This window comes from Salmo salar, chromosome 09 (assembly GCF_965601325.2).
Source record: "Salmo salar chromosome 09, fSalSal1, whole genome shotgun sequence".
NCBI lineage: Eukaryota > Metazoa > Chordata > Actinopteri > Salmoniformes > Salmonidae > Salmo > Salmo salar.
In genome coordinates, this window is record NC_138299.1 from 137316407 (window position 1) to 137337012 (window position 20606).

The 20606-nt window shown below is 43.9% G+C and overlaps 1 protein-coding gene across 1 annotated transcript in view; it reads right to left on the minus strand.

Annotated features, from left to right (window-relative positions):
• LOC106613028 (zinc finger and BTB domain-containing protein 16-A) overlaps nucleotides 1–20606 on the minus strand; it is a 66017-nt gene that overhangs the window by 44822 nt on the left and 589 nt on the right. Inside the window, exons 2-5 of the mRNA XM_014214894.3 lie at nucleotides 16838–18128; nucleotides 10745–10845; nucleotides 7893–7979; nucleotides 409–579 (exon numbers count right to left, since the gene is read on the minus strand). Of these exons, the coding sequence (XP_014070369.2) occupies nucleotides 409–579; nucleotides 7893–7979; nucleotides 10745–10845; nucleotides 16838–18033 (1555 nt within the window). The 5' untranslated portion in view covers nucleotides 18034–18128. The remainder of the gene's footprint in view (nucleotides 1–408; nucleotides 580–7892; nucleotides 7980–10744; nucleotides 10846–16837; nucleotides 18129–20606) is intronic.

Sequence of the window (20606 nt, forward strand, 5' to 3'; positions counted from 1 at the left end):
GGCAGGGGCCTAGAAGGCTGTGTCTAAGAACATAAACACATAAACTGGATAAAATAGCCTCAAACATAACACTGGCCATAACGAAGCATTGCTGTCATCAGGAAAGTGAATCATAGCGGAGTTTATTAACGTTAAGTGAACATAAACATGATAAATTAAGTGAAACTGACTGTAGACTGAAATTAAAGAACTCTGGTCTCATGCTACTTCAGTCTAGTGCCAAGAGAGAAGTAGTAGTTCAAGTTATTTAAAGATTAAAGGGTTGAGGTTTATGGGAATTGATGTCATTGCAGCTTTGGATTGTGTGTTAGTGTAGGCGATGATGTTGACGGATATGACAGTGATGATGGAAACGGTGGTGGTGGTGATGATGACGAAGATGACATAGGACACAGATGCAGTCCTTACCTGTGTGTGAGCGCAGGTGGCGTTTGAGGGTGGTGTGGCTGGGGAAGGTGTGGTCACAGTGGCTGCAGACGTAGCTGTGCATCCCTGCATGGACCTCCATGTGCTGCTGCAGAGCCTTCTGGGTCTGGAACCGCTTGGCACACAGCAGACAAAACACTGCCATGTCTGTCCCTGGAGACCACACAGAGACACAGACACAGTTATTTCAGGACCAAACATACACTCAGTGGGGAAACTGGATCACTCAACTCTGAGCCTGAGTGTTCTGAGGAGAACACTTCTTTCAAAGAGCAAAGTGTTTCTTCCTAAACTAACCCCCTTGACAGGCGTGAAATACATTCAGTTTGACTTTATACACTTTCCTGACTGAAGTCATGGTCTTTTCGTGATTTTTTTTAACACAATACACAGGATGCTGGAACTGTCAATCACATAATCAATGCCTTCTCCTTATAGGATGTTAAAAGCGGAATTATTCTCCTCAATCCCCATCAAGCCTGTGTTCAAGCAGCCTCTGAAGTCCTCTGTGTCTGTTTACAGAGAGAGGCTGATAGAAGCTCCACCCTGAACGATGCCTACACTATGAGCTATGTGCTGAATGTTAAGTAGTGATATCAAGCCATTAAAGGCAGGACTGCAGGAAAAACACAATCCTTTTAATCCTGTGTGTGACCTGGCATCACTTTGGGGCTGCTCTCCTGTTGCACTGAGAGTGGAGCGGAATACAGATAGGGAAACACAGGCTAGTTTTACTCATACAGGATCTGTGAAGAACCACCATTAAATACACTCACACACATTATACAGGGTTCTTACTTGTTCTTAACACTATTGAATGACCCCTTTGCTTATCCCTCTCATGAAAATCCAGATGTGACGTAGGACTGAATAATCAGTTCATCGGGTAATCAATTCCACTGGTAATAATGTATGAGTCTTGCAGAGAGGTGGCTAATGTTAGGTTATGATGTCGGTATTTCTCTGTCTGCTCGGCTTTGGGATCATTTACAAAGCAGGTCCCATTGCTCACGACTCGGATTCAATCAGACATCTCCAGCGGTGGATCATTAGTAAACAGGAGGCTATGCCAGCTTTTCATTGGAATTCAAGTGGGGTTGCTGAGTTGCATTTAAAATGCAGTCTGATGAGGTCCACTAAATCAAATCATTTGTTACTGTTATTGAAGTGCCTTGAGGCAACTGGCAATTAAATTGGAATTAGTACAGGAAAGAGATACAGCACACTCACACTAAGACAGGAGATTGTCAGACAGTGTTTGGAGTTCAATCAAGTTAACAGACAAGGATATTTATAGTCAATAATTCCAACAATTTCAGCAATAAATCATAGTATCTCTCTATTGTTTACCGTTTTCCTGCAATCCACATACCAACATTTCTCCCAAATGTTTATTTTATTTTAGTCATGATTACTCCCAGATACATTTCACTTATTGAACCACTACAAAACCTACTCTGAGTGAGTCAGTCAGTATCTTAGTGCCTCACATTACACGTGGTCCTCTTCACATTTACATTTTACATTTTTACATTTTAGTCATTTAGCAGACGCTCTTATCCAGAGCGACTTACAGTAGTGAATGCATACATTTCATACAATTTCATACATTTTTTTCTGTGCTGGCCCCCCGTGGGAATCGAACCCACAACCCTGGTGTTGCAAACACCATGCTCTACCAACTGAGCTACAGGGACTGGGAATACACAACATGAAAGGCATAGCTTACATCAGGCCTAATTTATAGGATAAAATGTGTCACTAATATTCAGAATATTTCTAAGATTACATGCATCTGTGTTATTTTTATTTTCTCTCTCGTTATTAGATATTGATCATGGGACTTGATGGAATTAAAGTAGGCTATGAGCTTGCTGTGATTTGCCCTAAACTGAACTAGGAGAATTTAGCATTACTTCTACTCAATAAGAAAAAGAGAAGATGAGAGATGTTCTCCACTCCACACAATGCAGCAGAAAGAGGGCCTACTGGAATGCACTGCACCTGTTAACTAGCTTTATTCCAGTGGCCATCTATCTTCACAATAGAAACACAATGTGGTTCGGACCCTCAATGGCCAGATCCATTAGTCATAGGCTCTTCATGCAACTCCTACACTTCCAGGCTTTGTGTAGTAGCCTAATGATCAGGGCTTTTCTCACCCACGGATCACAATGTATTACCGATGGACAAAAGATCTTCCCTGTACCGCCCCCAACCCTGACTAGACAGGAAAGCTTCTCTGTTATGTCTTTCTTTAGTTTCAGATTTTTTTCTAAAGAAGCAGAGCTACCTCTTGACTGGAATGCACCAACAATCTAGGCTAAATAAACATGTATCCTGAAAAGTAAAAAGACCTTTAGGAACTGCAGAATCCATTCTGTGCTGCTTGACCGGTGGTACTAAATGAAGAATAATCTAAGAAAAATGTGTCAAGCCGTTCAATCTCAATGCGCCAGCAGGTGGAGTGCTCTCTACTCTTCTACTCCCTCTAGCCTCCAACATGCTGGATAGGACCTCAAATGATACAGTACCATAAGTTACTTCTGCAGTTCTGTATGATTTTCCTCAGAAAATGTTCTCACTCAGTATCATTCCTCAGCTCTTCTCATTCATTCATTCTTGAAATGACCATTTAATGACCATTCCCATAAGTCTGCATTCTGCCTATTTTGAGCACTGAACCATTAAACAGTATGGATTCATTCTTGTTCTACTTGTCATGTCCTGCTTCTAGACACTCAGATGCTCAGTCAATACCCTCTCATCCCACTGCCATGACAATAATGTGAAACTGTCAAAACAAAAGTTCTCGCTTAACAATGATCTCAGTCCCACCTCCACAGTGACAACTCCTTGAGTAATAGAGTAGTTACCAGAAACAATTCAACTTCATTGAAAGAAAATAACAGAAGCACTAATACAAATAGTCCCTTAAATAAAATCAGTAGATAAAGTCGGAGGTGCAGCACAAACAGTATGTATCTATGCTGACATTCATTAGTTTGATGACTACCTGCACTAGTGCACTCTGTTAACTTTCACACCTAAACACTTGCTTTCACAGCATCTTTTTCCAGTAGGCTTTGCTCCTTAGTGCAGAGCAGCCTTTCTGTGAGAAAACACAATCTCCAGTAGGCATGCCACTGCCCCCACTGCCCCCTGCTTTCTCACCCTTAACCAGACAAAGGGAATGGGATTTGGTCTTCTGACCTCTTGACCCTAGGTCCTCAATGTGGTAAACACCATGTAATCAATGGTATTCCTCAAAGGCTGGATGGCTGACTGAGCATTGTGCATCTATTGAGTCACACAGGGGAGGGGCCTTGCAGACATTCCACAGAGAAAGATTATTTAACTTCAGTATAGTTTCTCTCAGTAAACTTTAGACAGACAGTGTATACAGAACTAAAACTAAACTCATTCCAGAGTTCCTATGTTCCAATCGGAAAAAGAGGTGCCAAGAAACAAGACATTTCATAAAAATATTCTAGCCAGGAGAAGGGAAGTTCAGCCTGATAGTTGAATTAAACGTCAACCGTTTATCAGACATCAGATCAGAACATGACATGGGAGCATTTACATAACAGCCTGTCAATAGTCCAACTAAGGCAGGGAACACAGAGGAAGTGGCTCAACAGACAAAAACATGTCTCTAGGCAACCAGATTGGATCATGGCCCTCCTTGGGGTGAAGTGTTCAAACTAATCCCTCCATTCACAAATAAGCAAAGCCTGTTCCTTTTCTAAAGACTAACAAAAGTTTTCCCACCCTGTGAATCTCACAGTAACCCCACTGCAAATTGAACAAGGGATTGCATAATGTTTATACAGATCTCTGTAATGTTAACCGTCTTTAGGTTTAGTTCACCATAGATCTCCATCTAATCTCATTGGTCTGTGTTAACAGCACGTTTCTGTGCAGGTCTCACCATAATTCCACTACAAAGCAACCATGGACTGCTCCTTTAAACCAGTATACAAAAGAAGGTATAAATAGTTCTAGAGCTGTTTTGCTCAACCTACACAGTGGCTCTGGGAAATATTGAGCTATGAAGCCAAAGAGTTTAAACTAATTTTCTTCAGATCATTGAAAGAGTTGAAAGTACTATGCCACACTCTTTAAAGAGCTTGCTTATTGGGTTAAGTCAGATTCACTGAAAGGAGCTATAACGGACTGGCTCAACATCAAGGCGCTATGAGTAAAACTCCTAATATGGCTCACCTCAGCATGTTCACTCATTAGCTGCCCCTGTGACCCAGTTACACATATACACTATGTACATTACACTGAGCAATGAGCACCAGACCTTATATGACCCAGTGCCTTCCCTATGAGTAAAAGATGTTGAAAAGACGTATTTTTGGTTGAAAAGACGTTGACAAGACATAGGAAATATGTCTTTCAACCAATTTTGCACACTGGGTTCAGACTGGGTCCCTGTAGACTACATGTTATGATAAGTCTAGAGACAGACAGTAACCATACAGAACCTCAGATGATCCCAGGTAGGCCAGCCACTGATCAGCAGACCGCTAATCTACCAGAGTGAGGAACAACCAGCTCAATAATTAATGCAACAAGACATACGTTGCTGGTGTTTAACCACCATTCCATCTTCCATGGCCCGTTTCATTCAGGTCACCTGCTGTCTCCAATCTGGATGCTTAGCATATTTTGCCAATAGCATTCACCATAAAGTACATGAAGACAAAGTAGAAGCCTACAGGGCCTGAATGACTGGACTAGCACTAGGCAGTGTGTACTTTGTAGCTAGAGGCCAGCAAAATAGACTGGGGTGTAAGTAGAGTACAGTATGACTCAGTACTTGAAGATCTGTACCAACGATTAGCTATTTATAAGTGGAATGGGGGTATACATTTCAACCGATTGCATATTCATTATTGTGAATGCAGCTTGCACAATAAGTATTGCGCAATTAGATGAGGTCTATTTCATTGAGAAGTGGCTATGCTATGCACATAAGCAGTATTGAATGTACAAGGAAGTGTGATGGAGTAGGATGTGTTCTCTGTATAATAGGGGTTATGTGTACTGTGGACATTCAGTACAGGAAGTGTTTATGTGTAGGATAAGGGCAGCTGTTTGTAAGAACACACAAAGACAGCACTCTTAGGGCCTTTTCCTGCAGGCAAGGTGGCAGAATGGTTAGCCACTATGTTCTGCACCATGTCCAGTCCATTACTACGCTCTATGATTTGCTTACATTTTCCAAAACTGTTCAAACAAGATGATACCACAGAGAACTTAGCTAACATGGTCTAATGAAATAAGGTCATTGTTGCTTGAGACAGTTCCATTATTTTATTTTGGGCACTCACAAGTAGGTCAGAGGCAAAGCAGACAGCAACTGTGACAGAGAGGGCTGTGGCAAAGATGGAGTAAACAGCACCACATGATGTTGTTTTCCTGGGAGTCCTGGCATCCAATGCCACCAACCCTTCCAACCAATGCCCTCAGGAACTCCCCCCTAACCAGCCACTTAATGCCAACCCACGGCCACTCACCTCTGACATTCACATTGCCAAAACACACTCTCACTCACTGGAAATGAGCTAGGCTCTGCACTGCAGTCTCTGTAGCGTGATTGATATGAGAGCCAACCAGGTCTTTGTCAGGTAGGGGTGTTTTTCTTCTTGGGGAGAATATATCAGTAAACTAAAGGGCTATGGCTGCTAAGGTCTGACCTGTGATAATGTCTGTTTGGCTTCCTGGCATACTGTCACATTTCTTTTTTATTTTATTTTATTTAACTAGGCAAGTCAGTCAAGAACAAATTCTTATTTACGATGACGGCCTACCCTGGCCTAAGCCAGACGACGCGGGACCGTCCCTATGGGACTCCCAATCACGGCCGGATGTGATACAGCTTGGACATGGCGATATATAAAGCCATGGTAACAAGATTCATTCAGCCAGTGATCTGAAAGGTTATAAACCCAGGATGTGTTGAAAGTATAATCAAAAGAGGATCATAGCGCACTCAAAGTTTGATTGGTGCGTTAAACCAGTGAATCCTACTTCAGTGTTTAAGTTACACACTGAAGAAGGCAAATAAGCAGAAATGTCTGTTTTTGCGATCCTGATGCAGTAAGAATATATATATTTTTAAAGAAGTAAGCTTTATGTGAGATCTTTTTGAGTGCAGAAGACCTGTCACACTTTTTCGCTTGTGTTGAAAGTATAAGAACATACAGTGAATGCATATTCTAAAAGAGAATGTGTACAGTAGCTGAATTCCCTAAAACCACCAAACAGCTCCAAAGAAATCATACCATTCTGGTCTGAGCACAAAGTGTACAAAGTGGCAGTAAGAGGGTTATTTATCACACTAGACCACGTTGAGATCATTACAAAATGAGTGAGTAATGCCCTCCTGTACTCTGCACTAGATACACTGCCAAGCCGATAACTGACCCCTGGATGTTTACAACCTGAAGGAGAGGAGGTAGAAACTTTAGGCATCGTTAACACCCCTCCATGTCCACAGGCATTAACTATTCATATTGTGTGTGGCACCTGGAGTTACAGTTACATGCCAATGCTTCGGAGCGGGTTATCAGCTTTCTCTGACAGTAGCAGAAAAGGTGTGGATTCTGACACTCATTGTGGATCGACTGTAGGGTTTGTCTAAGATGAGGTAGAGCTTAATTTAGATACTTTAATGACTGGGATTCAGGCACTGGGAGAGGATCTGAATTTTTGGAAGGAAGACAAATATAGGCAGCTTTTATTTCAACCTCATTTGTGTAACTTCGGTAGGAGATACCCAGTCATCTGATTAGAGGACTGTCTCGCTAATTAAAACAACTAGGTTTCAGAATAGTTCCCAGGAACTGATGTCCATTATGTTCTGAGCTGGAGAGGATAAATAGAATCTATCACCATGAGATCATTCCCAAACAAAATGTGTTGATCCAAGTTGTTGACGTGAGTCAGAGCCATAGAGTAACAACCCTCTGGGCTCCTCACGCACATAGCCTAGATGCATGGCATATCTATGACACTGCCATGTACTTGCAGTGCGGCCTAGGCTTGCCAGCACCGTGGTAAATAGGCATGCACCCACACGGGATACCAGGAGATATTAGTTGGTGATATCTGAGCGGGCCTTCCTGTCCTCGCTAGCCGCTGATAAATTATGGAGCAACATGACAGGGACAGTTTAACCCTGCCAGCACAATAACAAGGATGTTAATCCCCATAGTCATATGTTTATTAACCACTTTTTTGAATAAGCAGCAAGACAGACAGACAGAATACATTACATAAGCGGACCTCAAACAGTGTCTTGTCAATTGTAGCCTGCTTGTTTAAGGGTAGTGAATGAGTGTTTGTGAGTCATTGGGTACCTGTACGTTTTCAAGCTATGTTTGTCTGTGTGTGTCTGTGTGTCTGTCAGACAGTACCTGCGTGCGTGTGTCTGTGTGTCTGTCATACAGTACCTGTGTGTGTCTGTCTGTGGGCCTCCAGAGCGTCTTCAGCAGAGAATGTAGCTCCACACTGATCACACACCAAGGCCTCAGCTCCAGCTGCAGGGGGACATCTCAGTCATGTGTCATCATCAAACACTTAACATATGGTGTACATTCTTTTGTGAGATGTAAACATTGAAGTATACAGTAATTTGTACAAAATAATTATGATCATGCTGTAGAGGGCGCAACTGAATTTGATGGATGGAATTCATGGTTATGGCAACCAATCAATATCTGAATCTCAGATGGCTATAAAAGCTCCACTTTTACTTCCGATTCAAACCACATTTTTAAAAGGTGAGAAAGCTGTTGGATTAAAACCCATATCAAACCTTGAGCCAATGCAATGCTCTATTTAAAAGTCCCTAAGTAACCATCCTCTTCTGTATACACTTTTGGTTGTTTACAGTTACATAAGGAGTCACACAGAGTAAAAAAGACCAGAACCCAGTGGAAAAAACACAACTCTGGCCAAACAAAGGCACCAGACAGTGTTCCATGGCCTCTCTATTTCACAGTGAGGAGCTGAGCTGAAGAGTTGTATTTACCCTGTTATCAGGCTCTGAACAGTGCACGGCCTGTCTGCCTGAGTTGACACAGAAGGACTGGGTGTTCTGTGCACAGCAGACGATCTGAGCCTGCGGCACAGGCCTTTATCAGAAACCCTCCAGAGTCAACACTCCCTAGCCATCTCCCTCAGTAACACACAGCACCCTGCTCACCTTTGGAATGCCCTTGTCTTTTCCTATGAAGAGATCAGAGAAGACAAGGGCACTGACACCACTCAGCTATAGGAGATGCCAGTTGTTCTGACAAATGGTGATTCTGTACACACACACACACACACACACACACACACACACACACACACACACACACACACACACACACACACACACACACACACACACACACACACACACACACACACACACACACACACACACACACACACACACGAGAATACACCCTCCCAGCTGTTTGGATGTGGGCTGGCTAGTGGTGAGATGTAAATCGGTTTCAGATCCATACTGGCCCAGGGCTCATTCACTGATCTATTTTCTGCTCAGCTGGCTTTAAATGAAGTTAAAATGACTAATTAAAACACCCACAAGCTTTGGAAACTGGGAGCGCTACAGCCTAAATGTAGTCCTCTTTCAACTCTCCCCACCTCCCTGTACAGCTGCACTAGTCCCAGTGCTGTAGCTAGCTACAATCACCTCATCCGCAGATTTCACCTCATTTCAGATCTTTGACATTTATCTTGGAAACAAAACATTTCAGCATACTATGTAGCCTTTTCCTAGATGTAGGTAGGTTATGTACTGCAGGGCTGTCCTTGACTGAGAGAAGCATTTTAAGGACAGTACATTAAATGTTGTGTGTTGTGTTCTGTGACAGTGTGTCCAGTGTGTTGTGTTCTGTGACAGTGTGTGCAGTGTGTTATGTTCTGTGACAGTGTGTCCAGTGTGTTATATTGGGAGATTGCGCGTGATTAGGGAGGAAGAGAATATAGTGCATTGTCTTGTGCCGTCAAAGGCATGGAGTGTGCTCTCATCCATAAACCATCAAACTGTCTCCAGACGCGGCTGCAATAGTCCTCCATCAAAACACTTTGTCTGGCATACCAAAATACGAGCCAGCATCGAGCTGAATACCAAATCAGCCCATTAGAGCTGTGGTGCACTGGCTCCTTAGCAACCAACAGAGGATCTAAAGGCTGCTATGGGCTATACGGCAACACACAATGACAATGAAATAAGATCAAACTCTTTATTTTTGTGCAATACAGAGGCTATATATTTTGTTCATGAATACAAATTAGATGAAAGAAGGTTTCAGAAATCTATTTTGTAATGAAAGATCAAAGTAGCTAAATGATGTGTAACAGGCCTATATTACACACACTATAGCCAGTATGTCTCATCAGGTCATACCGATGCAGACAGGATGAGTAAAGGAGAGTAGCCATTAGCCGACTAGCAGAATACTTACTGTATGTCGTGACCTGATGCAACTATCATTCAGATCATAGAGTGTCTACTGTGAGAGATCAGGTAGTTTATGAACACAGTTTGGAGAAAGGGAACCTCTCATCTGTCAGCCATCTCCCATCACTTTTACAGGGATCAGAGGAGAGGAAAGACATGGCTATAGCAGCATTGTGGTTATTCTTCCTTACATCAGAGTGGGGCTTCTGTTTATATTTTAGTTTCATTTTTAAGCCCTCTCTCCGCCTACTCTCCTCCCCTTCTCCTGCTCTATTTTGGATAAAGTGGCTGGGAGAGCAGTCAGGTCTGATTAAGTCGGCGTTTGGGTACAGTGTGTTCCTGGACACACATCTGCGAGCGAGCCATCACACACGCTTCGGAGCACTGGCAGAACACCCAGGCCTGCCGGCAACTGATGATGTCATCACTCAGAGGGACAGAGCTGGCATGGAGCCAGACAGACTCTCCGAAAACACACACACACACACACACACACACACACACACACACACACACACACACACACACACACACACACACACACACACACACACACACACACACACACACACACACACACACACACACAGATTCACAGAGAGAAGACAAAGAGAAGACAGAGACACAGAAGATCTGACACATGCAGAGACAGTCTCAGACAGGAGACAGATAGGAGACAGACAATAAGGGGAATACTCTTTCCTATGGATCCTTTAAGACATATATACGTGTGACATAATGAAGACGTACATGTGAAAAAAGTACAGCTCTATCATGGGTATTCTGAATGGAATTTACTCTGTTATTATCATCATATGGCAGTGTTACCTGAGTGAGAGAGCATGTGCATCCTGAGCCGTACACTGTCTATGAAGCGTTTGCCACAGAACTCACAGCCATGTCCCTTCTCGCCTCCACTGTGCAGCTTCCTGTGGGGACAGAGACAAAAGGACTGTGATGAGCCAATGACTGAGATCTCAAAAATAGCAGACATGGTGCTCAAAAATGTTTTTGTGCATTTTCTGAAGGGTTTTCAAAAAGCAGCAACATCATTGTCCTTGTACAGAACAGCATGTTTAATTCCATCCTGAAAGTATCCCTCTCTGTGTACTGCTGCATCATTAGAGTAAAGAGGTCTCTAAGAGTCGTGAGTCACACCGTATCACACTGTACGATACAAAAGAAGAACATACAATATAAAAAATATCAGGGATAATTTTAGAAAGCACAATACAAATAAACGTGCTTACACCTACGTACACATACAGGCAGACAGACGCACAGACACCCACGTACACATACAGACACAGACACCCACATACAGACACAGATAGAAACACAGACACCCACGTACAGACACAGACAGAAGCACAGACACCCACGTACAGACACAGACAGAATCACAGACACCCACATACACATACAGACACAGACACCCACATACAGACACAGATAGAAACACAGACACCCACATACAGACACAGACAGAAGCACAGACACCCACGTACAGACACAGACAGAATCACAGACACCCACATACACATACAGACACAGACACCCACATACAGACACAGATAGAAACACAGACACCCACATACAGACACAGATAGAAACACAGACACCCACATACAGACACAGATAGAAACAGACACCCATGTACAGACACAGACAGAATCACAGACACCCACATACACACACAGACAGAAACACAGACACACACGTACGCATGGAAATCAAGACACACTCCTCTCGTAACTAGTACAAAAAAAAAACTGACTTTGCCTGCAGCAAACCCCATGATATCATATCACACACGTCCAGCCATGCGAGGCATCATCTGCATTGTTATCCTCATATCCCCCTCTGCAGTACAATGGTCAGACAGCAGTCCTATAGACGGTTCTAAACAGACCACAGTCAAATAATAGATTATCTAATACATAGTACCAATAAAATAATATGTCAACAAAACCCGTTACATCAAAATAGAATACAAAACAATAGGATTTAACAGATCCACTATAAACCAGACACCTCATACGATTCCCAGCTTTCTCCTTTAGATAATTCACTTAATCAAAGCTGAAGTTACAGTTCTGAAAAGGTGTGCTATGCCCTAACAAACTTCTCTCTCCCTGTTCTCTCCACTCACAAATGTCAATGTGACTAAAGTGGATGATGCTCAGTGACCTGTCTCCTGACATGGACTAGCTTCATTACAACACCAGCAGTCACCAGAAGGACTGACTCCTCCAACCTTCAAACCTCTGCCTATCTCCATGACTGAGCATTGGCTAGCTAATACCCTGCTGGATGTTCTGTGTCATCAGGCTCTTTCAAACACTGGAGTGGCACAGGCCAGAAATGTCAACCATCTGCGTGGGAGGAGAAAGGGTAGAAGTTGGTGCTCTGACACTGATGATGGCTTGGTTTATTGATTTAGCAATGGTACCTGAGGACCTGTCTGAAGCTGTAGTAATGTCATGAGTAGCACTGCTCACAAGCTAAAGCTGAGCTGGTGTAGCACGTGTCATCAACAGAGTTATGGGAAATGTGACTCATGAGTTCACAATAATCTTACAAGTTATAAACCCACCGAACTCTAGTCTAAACTAGAGGTCGGCCGATTATGATTTTTCAACGCCGATACCGATTATTGGGGGGCCAAAAAAGGCCAATCCCGATTAATCGGACGATTTTTGTTTATTTATTTGTAATAATGACAATTACAACAATAGGTGCAATGAACACTTTTATTTTAACTTAATATAATACATCAATAAAATCAATTTAGCCTCAAATAATGACATGTTCAATTTGGTTTAAATAATGCAAAAAAAAAAGTGTTGGAGAAGAAAGTAAAAGTGCAATATGTGCCATGTAAAAAAGCTAACATTTAACTTCCTTGCTCAGAACATGAGAACATATGAAAGCTGGTGGTTCCTTTTAACATGAGTCTTCAATATTCCCAAGTAAGAAGTTTTAGGTTGTAGTTATTATAGGACTATTTCTGTTTGAATGAATGCTTACGAGCCTGCTGCTGCCTACCACCGCTCAGTCAGACTGTCACGTTCGTCGTAGGAATTGGACCAGAATGCAGCGGGAATGTGAATACCCATCTTCTTTATTAAGATGAAAAACGAAAATAAACACTTAAACAAAACAACGCCGAGAAAACAGTCCTGTTAGACATACAGCTACAAATGGAACAACTACCCACAAAAACCCATGAAAAAAACACCCTTACTAAATAGGACCTTCAATTAGAGGCAACGAGAAACAGCTGCCTCCAATTGAAGGTCAAACCAATAAACTAAGCATAGAAATAGATAAACTAGACACAGACATAGAAATAGACTAACATAGAACATTGCCCAACAAACCCCGAAACACATTAAACAAACACCCCCTGCCCCTGCGAGGAGCAGGAACAGGACGTACTGGACTGGGCTGACGCACTGGAGGCCTGGTGCGTGGTGCTGGCTTTGGAGGCGCCAGACTAGAGACACGCACCTCAGGGCTAGTGCGAGGAGCAGGAACTGGATACCCTGGGCCATGAACAAACACTGGAGATCTGGAGCGCACAACCTGCACAACCCGTCCTGGCTGGGTGGTAACAGTAGCCCTGCACGGGCGGAGTGCTGGCACAGGGCGAACTGGGCTGTGCAGAGGCCTGATGGCTGCCGTGCGTAGAGCAGGCGTAGGGTAGCCTGGGCCTAGGAGACGTACTGGTGGCCAGATGTACTGCGCAGGCATACTCCTACCTGGCTGGAGGCCCACTCTAGCATGGCACTTGCGAGGGGCTGGAGTCGCTCGCACAGGACTGTGCGTGCGCATGGGCGAGATCGTGCGCACTTCCGCATAGACCGGCGCTCTTCTGATCCGCTGCTCCCCATAATAAGCACGGGGAGTTGGCTCAGGTCTATTGCCTGACCTAGCCACACTACCCATGTCCCACCCCCCAAATCTTTCTTGGGGCTGCCTCTCGCACTTGACAATCTGCGCGTATAATGCCTCGTAATGACGCCGCTCCGCCTTGGCTGCCTCCAGCTCCTCCTTAGGTCGCCGGTACTCCCCAGCCTGGTGCCAAGGTCCTGCCCCGTCCAAAATGTCCTCCCATGTCCATAAATCCAAAGAGCTCTGCTGCTCCTTCCTCCGCTGCTTGGTCCGTTGGTGGTGGGTAGTTCTGTCACGTTCGTCGTAGGAATTGGACCAAAATGCAGCGGGAATGTGAATACTCATCTTCTTTATTAAGATGAAAAACCAAAACAAACACTTAAACAAAACAACGCCGAGAAAACAGTCCTGTGAGACATACAGCTACACATGGAACAACTACCCACAAAAACCCATGAAAAAAACACCCCTACTAAATAGGACCTTCAATTAGAGGCAACGAGAAACAGCTGCCTTCAATTGAAGGTCAAACCAATAAACTAAGCATAGAAATAGATAAACTAGACACAGACATAGAAATAGACTAACATAGAACATTGCCCAACAAACCCCGAAACACATTAAACAAACACCCCCTGCCACGTCCTGACCAAACTACAATAACGACCTGACCTCTTTAATGGTCAGGTCGTGACACAGACTGCTCTATCAAATATGAAATCATAGACTTAATTATGACATAATAACAAACAGAAATACGAGCCTTAGGTTATTAATATGGTCAAATCCGGAAACTATCATTTCGAAAACAAAACGTTTATTATTTCAGTGAAATACGGAACCGTTCCATATTTTATCTAACGGGTGGCATCCATAAGTCAAAATATTCCTGTTACATTGCACAACCTTCAATGTTATGTCATAATTACGTAAAATTCTGGCAAATTAGTTCGCAACGAGCCAGGCGGCCCAAATGGTTGCATATACCCTGACTTTGCGTGCAATTAACGTAAGAGAAGTGACACAATTTCCCTAGTTTAATATTGCCTGCTAACCTGGATTTCTTTTATCTAAATAGGCAGGTTTAAAAAAATATACCTCTGTGTATTGATTTTAAGAAAGACATTGATGTTTATGGTTAGGTACATTCGTGCAACGATTGTGCTTTTTTCGCAAATGCGCTTTTGTTAAGTCATCCCCCGTTTGGCGAAGTTGGTCTTCGCACAGTTCGCAACGAGCCAGGTGGCCCAAACTGCTGCATATAGCCTGATTCTGTTGCACAGAACGCAAGAGAAGTGACACAATTTCCCTAGTTAAAAGAAATTCATGTTAGCAGGCAATATTAACTAAATATGCAGGTTTAAAAATATATACTTGTGTATTGATTTTAAGAAAGGCATTGATGTTTAGGTACACATTGGTGCAACTACAGTGCTTTTTTCGCGAATGCGCTTGTTAAATAACCGTTTGGCGAAGTAGGCTATGATTCAATGATAAATGAACAGGCACCGCATCGATTATATGCAACGCAGGACAAGCTAGATAAACTAGTAATATCATCAACCATGTGTAGTTAACTAGTGATTATGTTAAGATTGATAGTTTCTTATAAGATACGTTTAATGCTAGCTAGCACCTTACCTTGGCTCCTTGCTGCACTCGCATAACAGGTAGTCAGCCTGCCACGCAGTCTCCTCATGGAGTGTAATGTAATCGGCCATGATCGGTGTCCAAAAATGCTGATTACCTATTGTTATGAAAACTTGAAATCGGCTCTAATTAATCGACCATTCCGATTAATCGGTCGACCTCCAGTCTAAACCCACCAAACTCTAGTCTAAACCCACCCATCTCTAGTCGACCTCTAGTCTAAACCCACCAACCTCTAGTCTACCTCTAGTCTAAACCCACCAATCTCTAGTCCACCTCTAGTCTAACCCACCAACCTCTAGTCCATCTCTAGTCTAAACCCACCAACCTCTAGTCGACCTCTAGTCTAATCCCACCAACCTCTAGTCTAAACCCACCAACCTCTAGTCGACCTCTAGTCTAAACCCACCAACCTCTAGTCTAAACCCACCAACCTCTAGTCTAAACCCACCAACCTCTAGTCTAAACCCACCAACCTCTAGTCTAAACCCACCAACCTCTAGTCTAAACCCACCAACCTCTAGTGTAAACCCACCAACCTCTAGTCTAAACCCACCAACCTTTAGTCTAAACCCACCAACCTCTAGTCTAAACCCACCAACCTCTAGTCTAAACCCACCAAGTCATGAGGCAGCAGTATAACTGTCAACCAGTGGCTTCTGCCTTCACATGCCAAGAAGTCTCCTGATCCCTATAGAGGCAGGCTACTCTCCCTCCTCACTAATGCAAAGGAATGCATACCAAATGCACTCAGAGACAGTTTTAAGTATGAGTCATATCTAATTAAAAATAATCATACAGAATTGTGAAATTTAGCAACTTAGTAAACAGCTTCATTATGCCACACCATGTATGCTAAGCGGCTAACAAAGACCTATTTCATACCTCTCATGAAGTCCCTCTATTCAGGCACAAGAGCAGGTGTCTTTTTTAAACAAATTAAGATATTTAATATCGTTGCTCCCAGGTCTTTCCTTTGAAGTCTTTTAACGTGTTAAAAGTTAATGAAGACAAGAAAAAAAATCGCCAACCTTTAAATTAGAAGTTGTGTACTACAATTTATCTCTTCCTGCACATTCTAATAAAACATTTAACCATTTAGCATGAAGACTCCAGACTCACCACACACATACACACTCCAAATCCCTCTCTCTGTCTCTCACAGACCTCCTAGTGTATAGCGACCAGGTAGAGCACTTTGTGGGTGAAGGGGTGACACAATCTAATTGCATTCCACATTCAACTACATTTACCTGCCGGCACTCTCTGACAAACTACGTCCTTCAATGATACCTAGAGATCCATAATACCTAAAGACACCCTAGAGATATAACAGTGAGTTGAGTATGCAGTCTGCAGTAATCTGTTCTCTACCTGTGTTGCTCCATGGCCTCTCTGTTATGCAGCTGGAGACCACAGTCCCCACAGCTCTGACTCTGACTCTGGCCTTCCCGCCTCATCCCTGCTGCAAACTGGCCCAGCCTGCTGAGGATCTCCCTGTGGAGCAGGCCCTGGGGCAGCAGTCCCCCGTAGGCCCTCAGGTCCAGGGACATGGCCAGGGAAGGGGCCACCGACATGGGCATAGCCAGCCCCACCTCCCCTATGTGATTAGAGGGCATGGATGAGTAGAGGGAGGCCAAGTGTTTCTCAGCCAGCCCAGGGAAACTGTCCAGAGGAGAGTTGTTCCCCACTATGCCCCCCTCCTCTTGGCCCGAGTGCTGCTCTCTAGCCGAGGTGATGACACTGCCTCTTTGGGGGGTCCCCGGGCCCTCATCTCTGGGCTGGTCCGATTCAAAGCCCCCCTCCCCTCCGCTGGAGGACCGGCCCTCGTAGCTATTGACTTCATCCACCTGCATGTTATTGTCCTCTGTCTTTATCCTCTTAGTCAGAGGCAGGGAGGGGTAATGGGCTCCATTGAGGCTGTACTGCAGTGGAGACTGACCCAGGCCCTCCAGACTAACCCCTCCAACTTGTGTGGGACTAGCTACAGGGAGCCCCATAGGTAGTCCCCCTGGCCCAGAGGGACTCCTGTCAGTCATGTGGTACAGTGCCAGGTGGTGCAGGGCGGTGGGGTTGATACCACCCTCCTGCATGGAATGCTTCTTGGATATTAGCATGTTCCTCCAGTGTCTTGCCCTGCCATGTTCGCTCTCTCCAGACCCGTGGTTCCTCCCACTCAGACTCAGGTGGTCCTGCTTCTCCTCTGACTGGATGGTCTCCAGGACCTTGAGGCACTGCTCCTCCAGGTACTCTATCTCCAGGATCTCAGCGGCGTACAGCAGGTCATCCAGGTCCTCGGCCGTGGCCTGCAGGGAGGCCGTGTAGGCGTACTCCAGGATCTGCTGGAAGGTCTTGGGGGAGAGGAAGTCGAGGGCGTAGCGCAGGCTGCTGCGGTGGAACAAGATCTCAAACATCTTGCTGGTGCAGGCCAGGACGGTGCGGTGGGCCGGGAACTCCTGGCCGTCCACTGTGATGATGACGTCACACAGCGTTCCCGACAGACGCATATGATTGGCCCTCTGCAGGAGCGTGGCGGGGAGGGTGGGGTTGTGGAGCTGGAGAACACCCATCTTAGTCAGATGATCCGTACGGCCTCGGACCCTCTCTGAGCCCACGCATGAGGTGTGTTCTATCCCACCTGCTTTCCTTCAATGTGTCTATAAGTCTAAAGGGAGATACAGAAGAAACCACATTAAATATTCAAATCTCAGATCATGGTAATGACAGTACAATTAATAGTGAATTAGAATGGTCTGGTTGATTGCCATGTTTTAAAAAAAAAATGATGTCTTATGTCAATATCTTGCATGTTCAACAATTGCAGAGGGAAAGAAAAGTAATAATATTTTAGCATTGGCTGACCAAATGTCAGGGACTGAGTTGAAATGTTGATATTGTATGGTAATGTGTCACTATAAGGAAATACACTGGAAGGAAATACAGGGGAATTATAGATTCCCTAAATCCAGGAGTGCACCATGAGGTCTGTTTGATACTAGTCACGCACTGTATATGTCTATACAGTGCATTCGGAAAGTTTTCAGACGCCTTGATTTTTTCCATATTTTGTTACGTTACAGACTCATTCTAAAATGGATTAAATAGTTTTTTCCCCCTCATCAATCTACACACAATACCCCATAATGGCAAAGCAAAAACAGTTTTTAATACATTTGCAAATGTTTAAAAAAAAAAAACGGAAATATCACAGTATTCAGAGCTTTCACTCAGTACTTTGTTGAAGCACCTTTAGCAGTGATTACAGCCTTGAGTCTTCTTGGATATGACGCTACAAGCTTGGCACACCTGTGTTTAGGGAGTTTCTCCAATTCTTCTCTACAGATCCTCTCAAGCTCTGTCAGGTTGGATGGGGAGCATCGCTGCACAGCTATTTTCAGCTCTCCCCAGAGATGTTCGATCAGGCTCAAATCCGGGCTCTGGCTGGGACACTCAAGGACATTCAAAGACTTGTCCCGAAGCCACTCCTGCGTTGTCTTGGCTGTATGCTTAGGGTACTTGTCCTGTTGGAAGGTGAACCTTCACCCCGGTCAGGTCCTGAGCGCTCTGGAGGAGGTTTTCATCAAAGATCTCTCTGTACTTTGCTCCGTTCATCTTTTCTTCGATCCTGACTAGTCTCCGAGTCCCTGCCGCTGAAAAACATCCCCAGAGCATGATTCTGCCACCACCATGCTTCACCGTAGGAATAGTGCCGGGTTTCCTCCAGATGTGACGCTTGGTTTCATCAGACCAGAGAATCTTGTTTCGTTTCTCATGGTCTGAGAGTCCTTTAGGTGCCTTTTGGAAAACTCCAAGCGGGCTGTCATGTGCTTTTTACTGAGAAGTAGCTTCCATCTGGCAACTCTACCATAAAGGTCTGATTGGTGGAGTGCTGCAGAGATGGTTGTCCTTCTGGAAGGTTCTTCCATCTTAACTCGAGCTCTGTCAGAGTGACCATTGGGTTCTTGGTCACCTCCCCGACCAAAGCCCTTCTCCCCGATTGCTCAGTTCGGCCGGGTGGCCAGCTATAGGAACAGTCTTGGTGGTTCCAAACTTCTTGCATTTAAGAATGATGGAGGCCACTGTGTTCTTGAGGACCTTCAATGCTGCGGAAATGTTTTGGTGCCCTTCCCCAGATCTGTGCCTCGACACAATCTTGTCGCGGATCTCTACAGACAATTCCTTTGACCTCATGGCCTGGTTTTTACTCTGACATGCACTGTCAACTGTGGGACCTTATATAGACAGGTGTGTGCCTTTCCAAATCATGTCCAGTCCATTGAATTTACCACAGGTGGACTCCAATCAAGTTGTAGAAACATCTCAAGGATGATCAATGGAAACAGGATGCACCTGAGCTCAATTTCGATTCTCATAGCAAAGGGTCTGAATACATATGTAAATAAGGATTTCTGTTTTTTATTTTTAATACATTTGCAAATCTTTCTAAATACCTGTTTTCGCTTTGTCATTATGGGTTATTGTGTTTAGATTGATGAGGATATTTTTTAAATCCATTGTAGAATAAGGCTGTAACGTAACAAAATGTGATAAAAAGTCAAGGGGTCTGAATACTTTCGGAATGCACTGTATGTCATAGGCTGCAAGTGGACAGAGCCATACACTATTACATGTGCTGTAAATGTATTAGTACACACGCACTTTAACTGTATTACTGCAACAGGTAACACACGGATGCATGTACTTTAATGTCTATACTGTCTATGCGCTGAGCCACTCGCTGATATGGGCGCATATGGATTGCGTAAACGATTATGGATGAGCTACAGCGGGAACACTCCTGAATAAATCGATCTAATAAGTTACTACTATCAAACCACGATTACATTTGAACCAAATGTTAGATTTAGAAAGGTGAAAAATACCGTTGACAATCACACACATTTGGAGCGCTTTTTTAATGTTTGTAGGGGTGGCCACTCCTCAACCAATATAGCCTATATATCCTACGATCATAAAGATAAATGCTACGATAAATAGTTACATGATTATTTGTTATAGTTTCTGACCTTCAGTGACCACTGACCCATATACACTTAATGGATAATGCTGACACTCAGCCTGGGTAGTTCCGCAACAGAGCGCATCAGGTGCTAACTATGCTCTGATGGAATCACGAATTCCT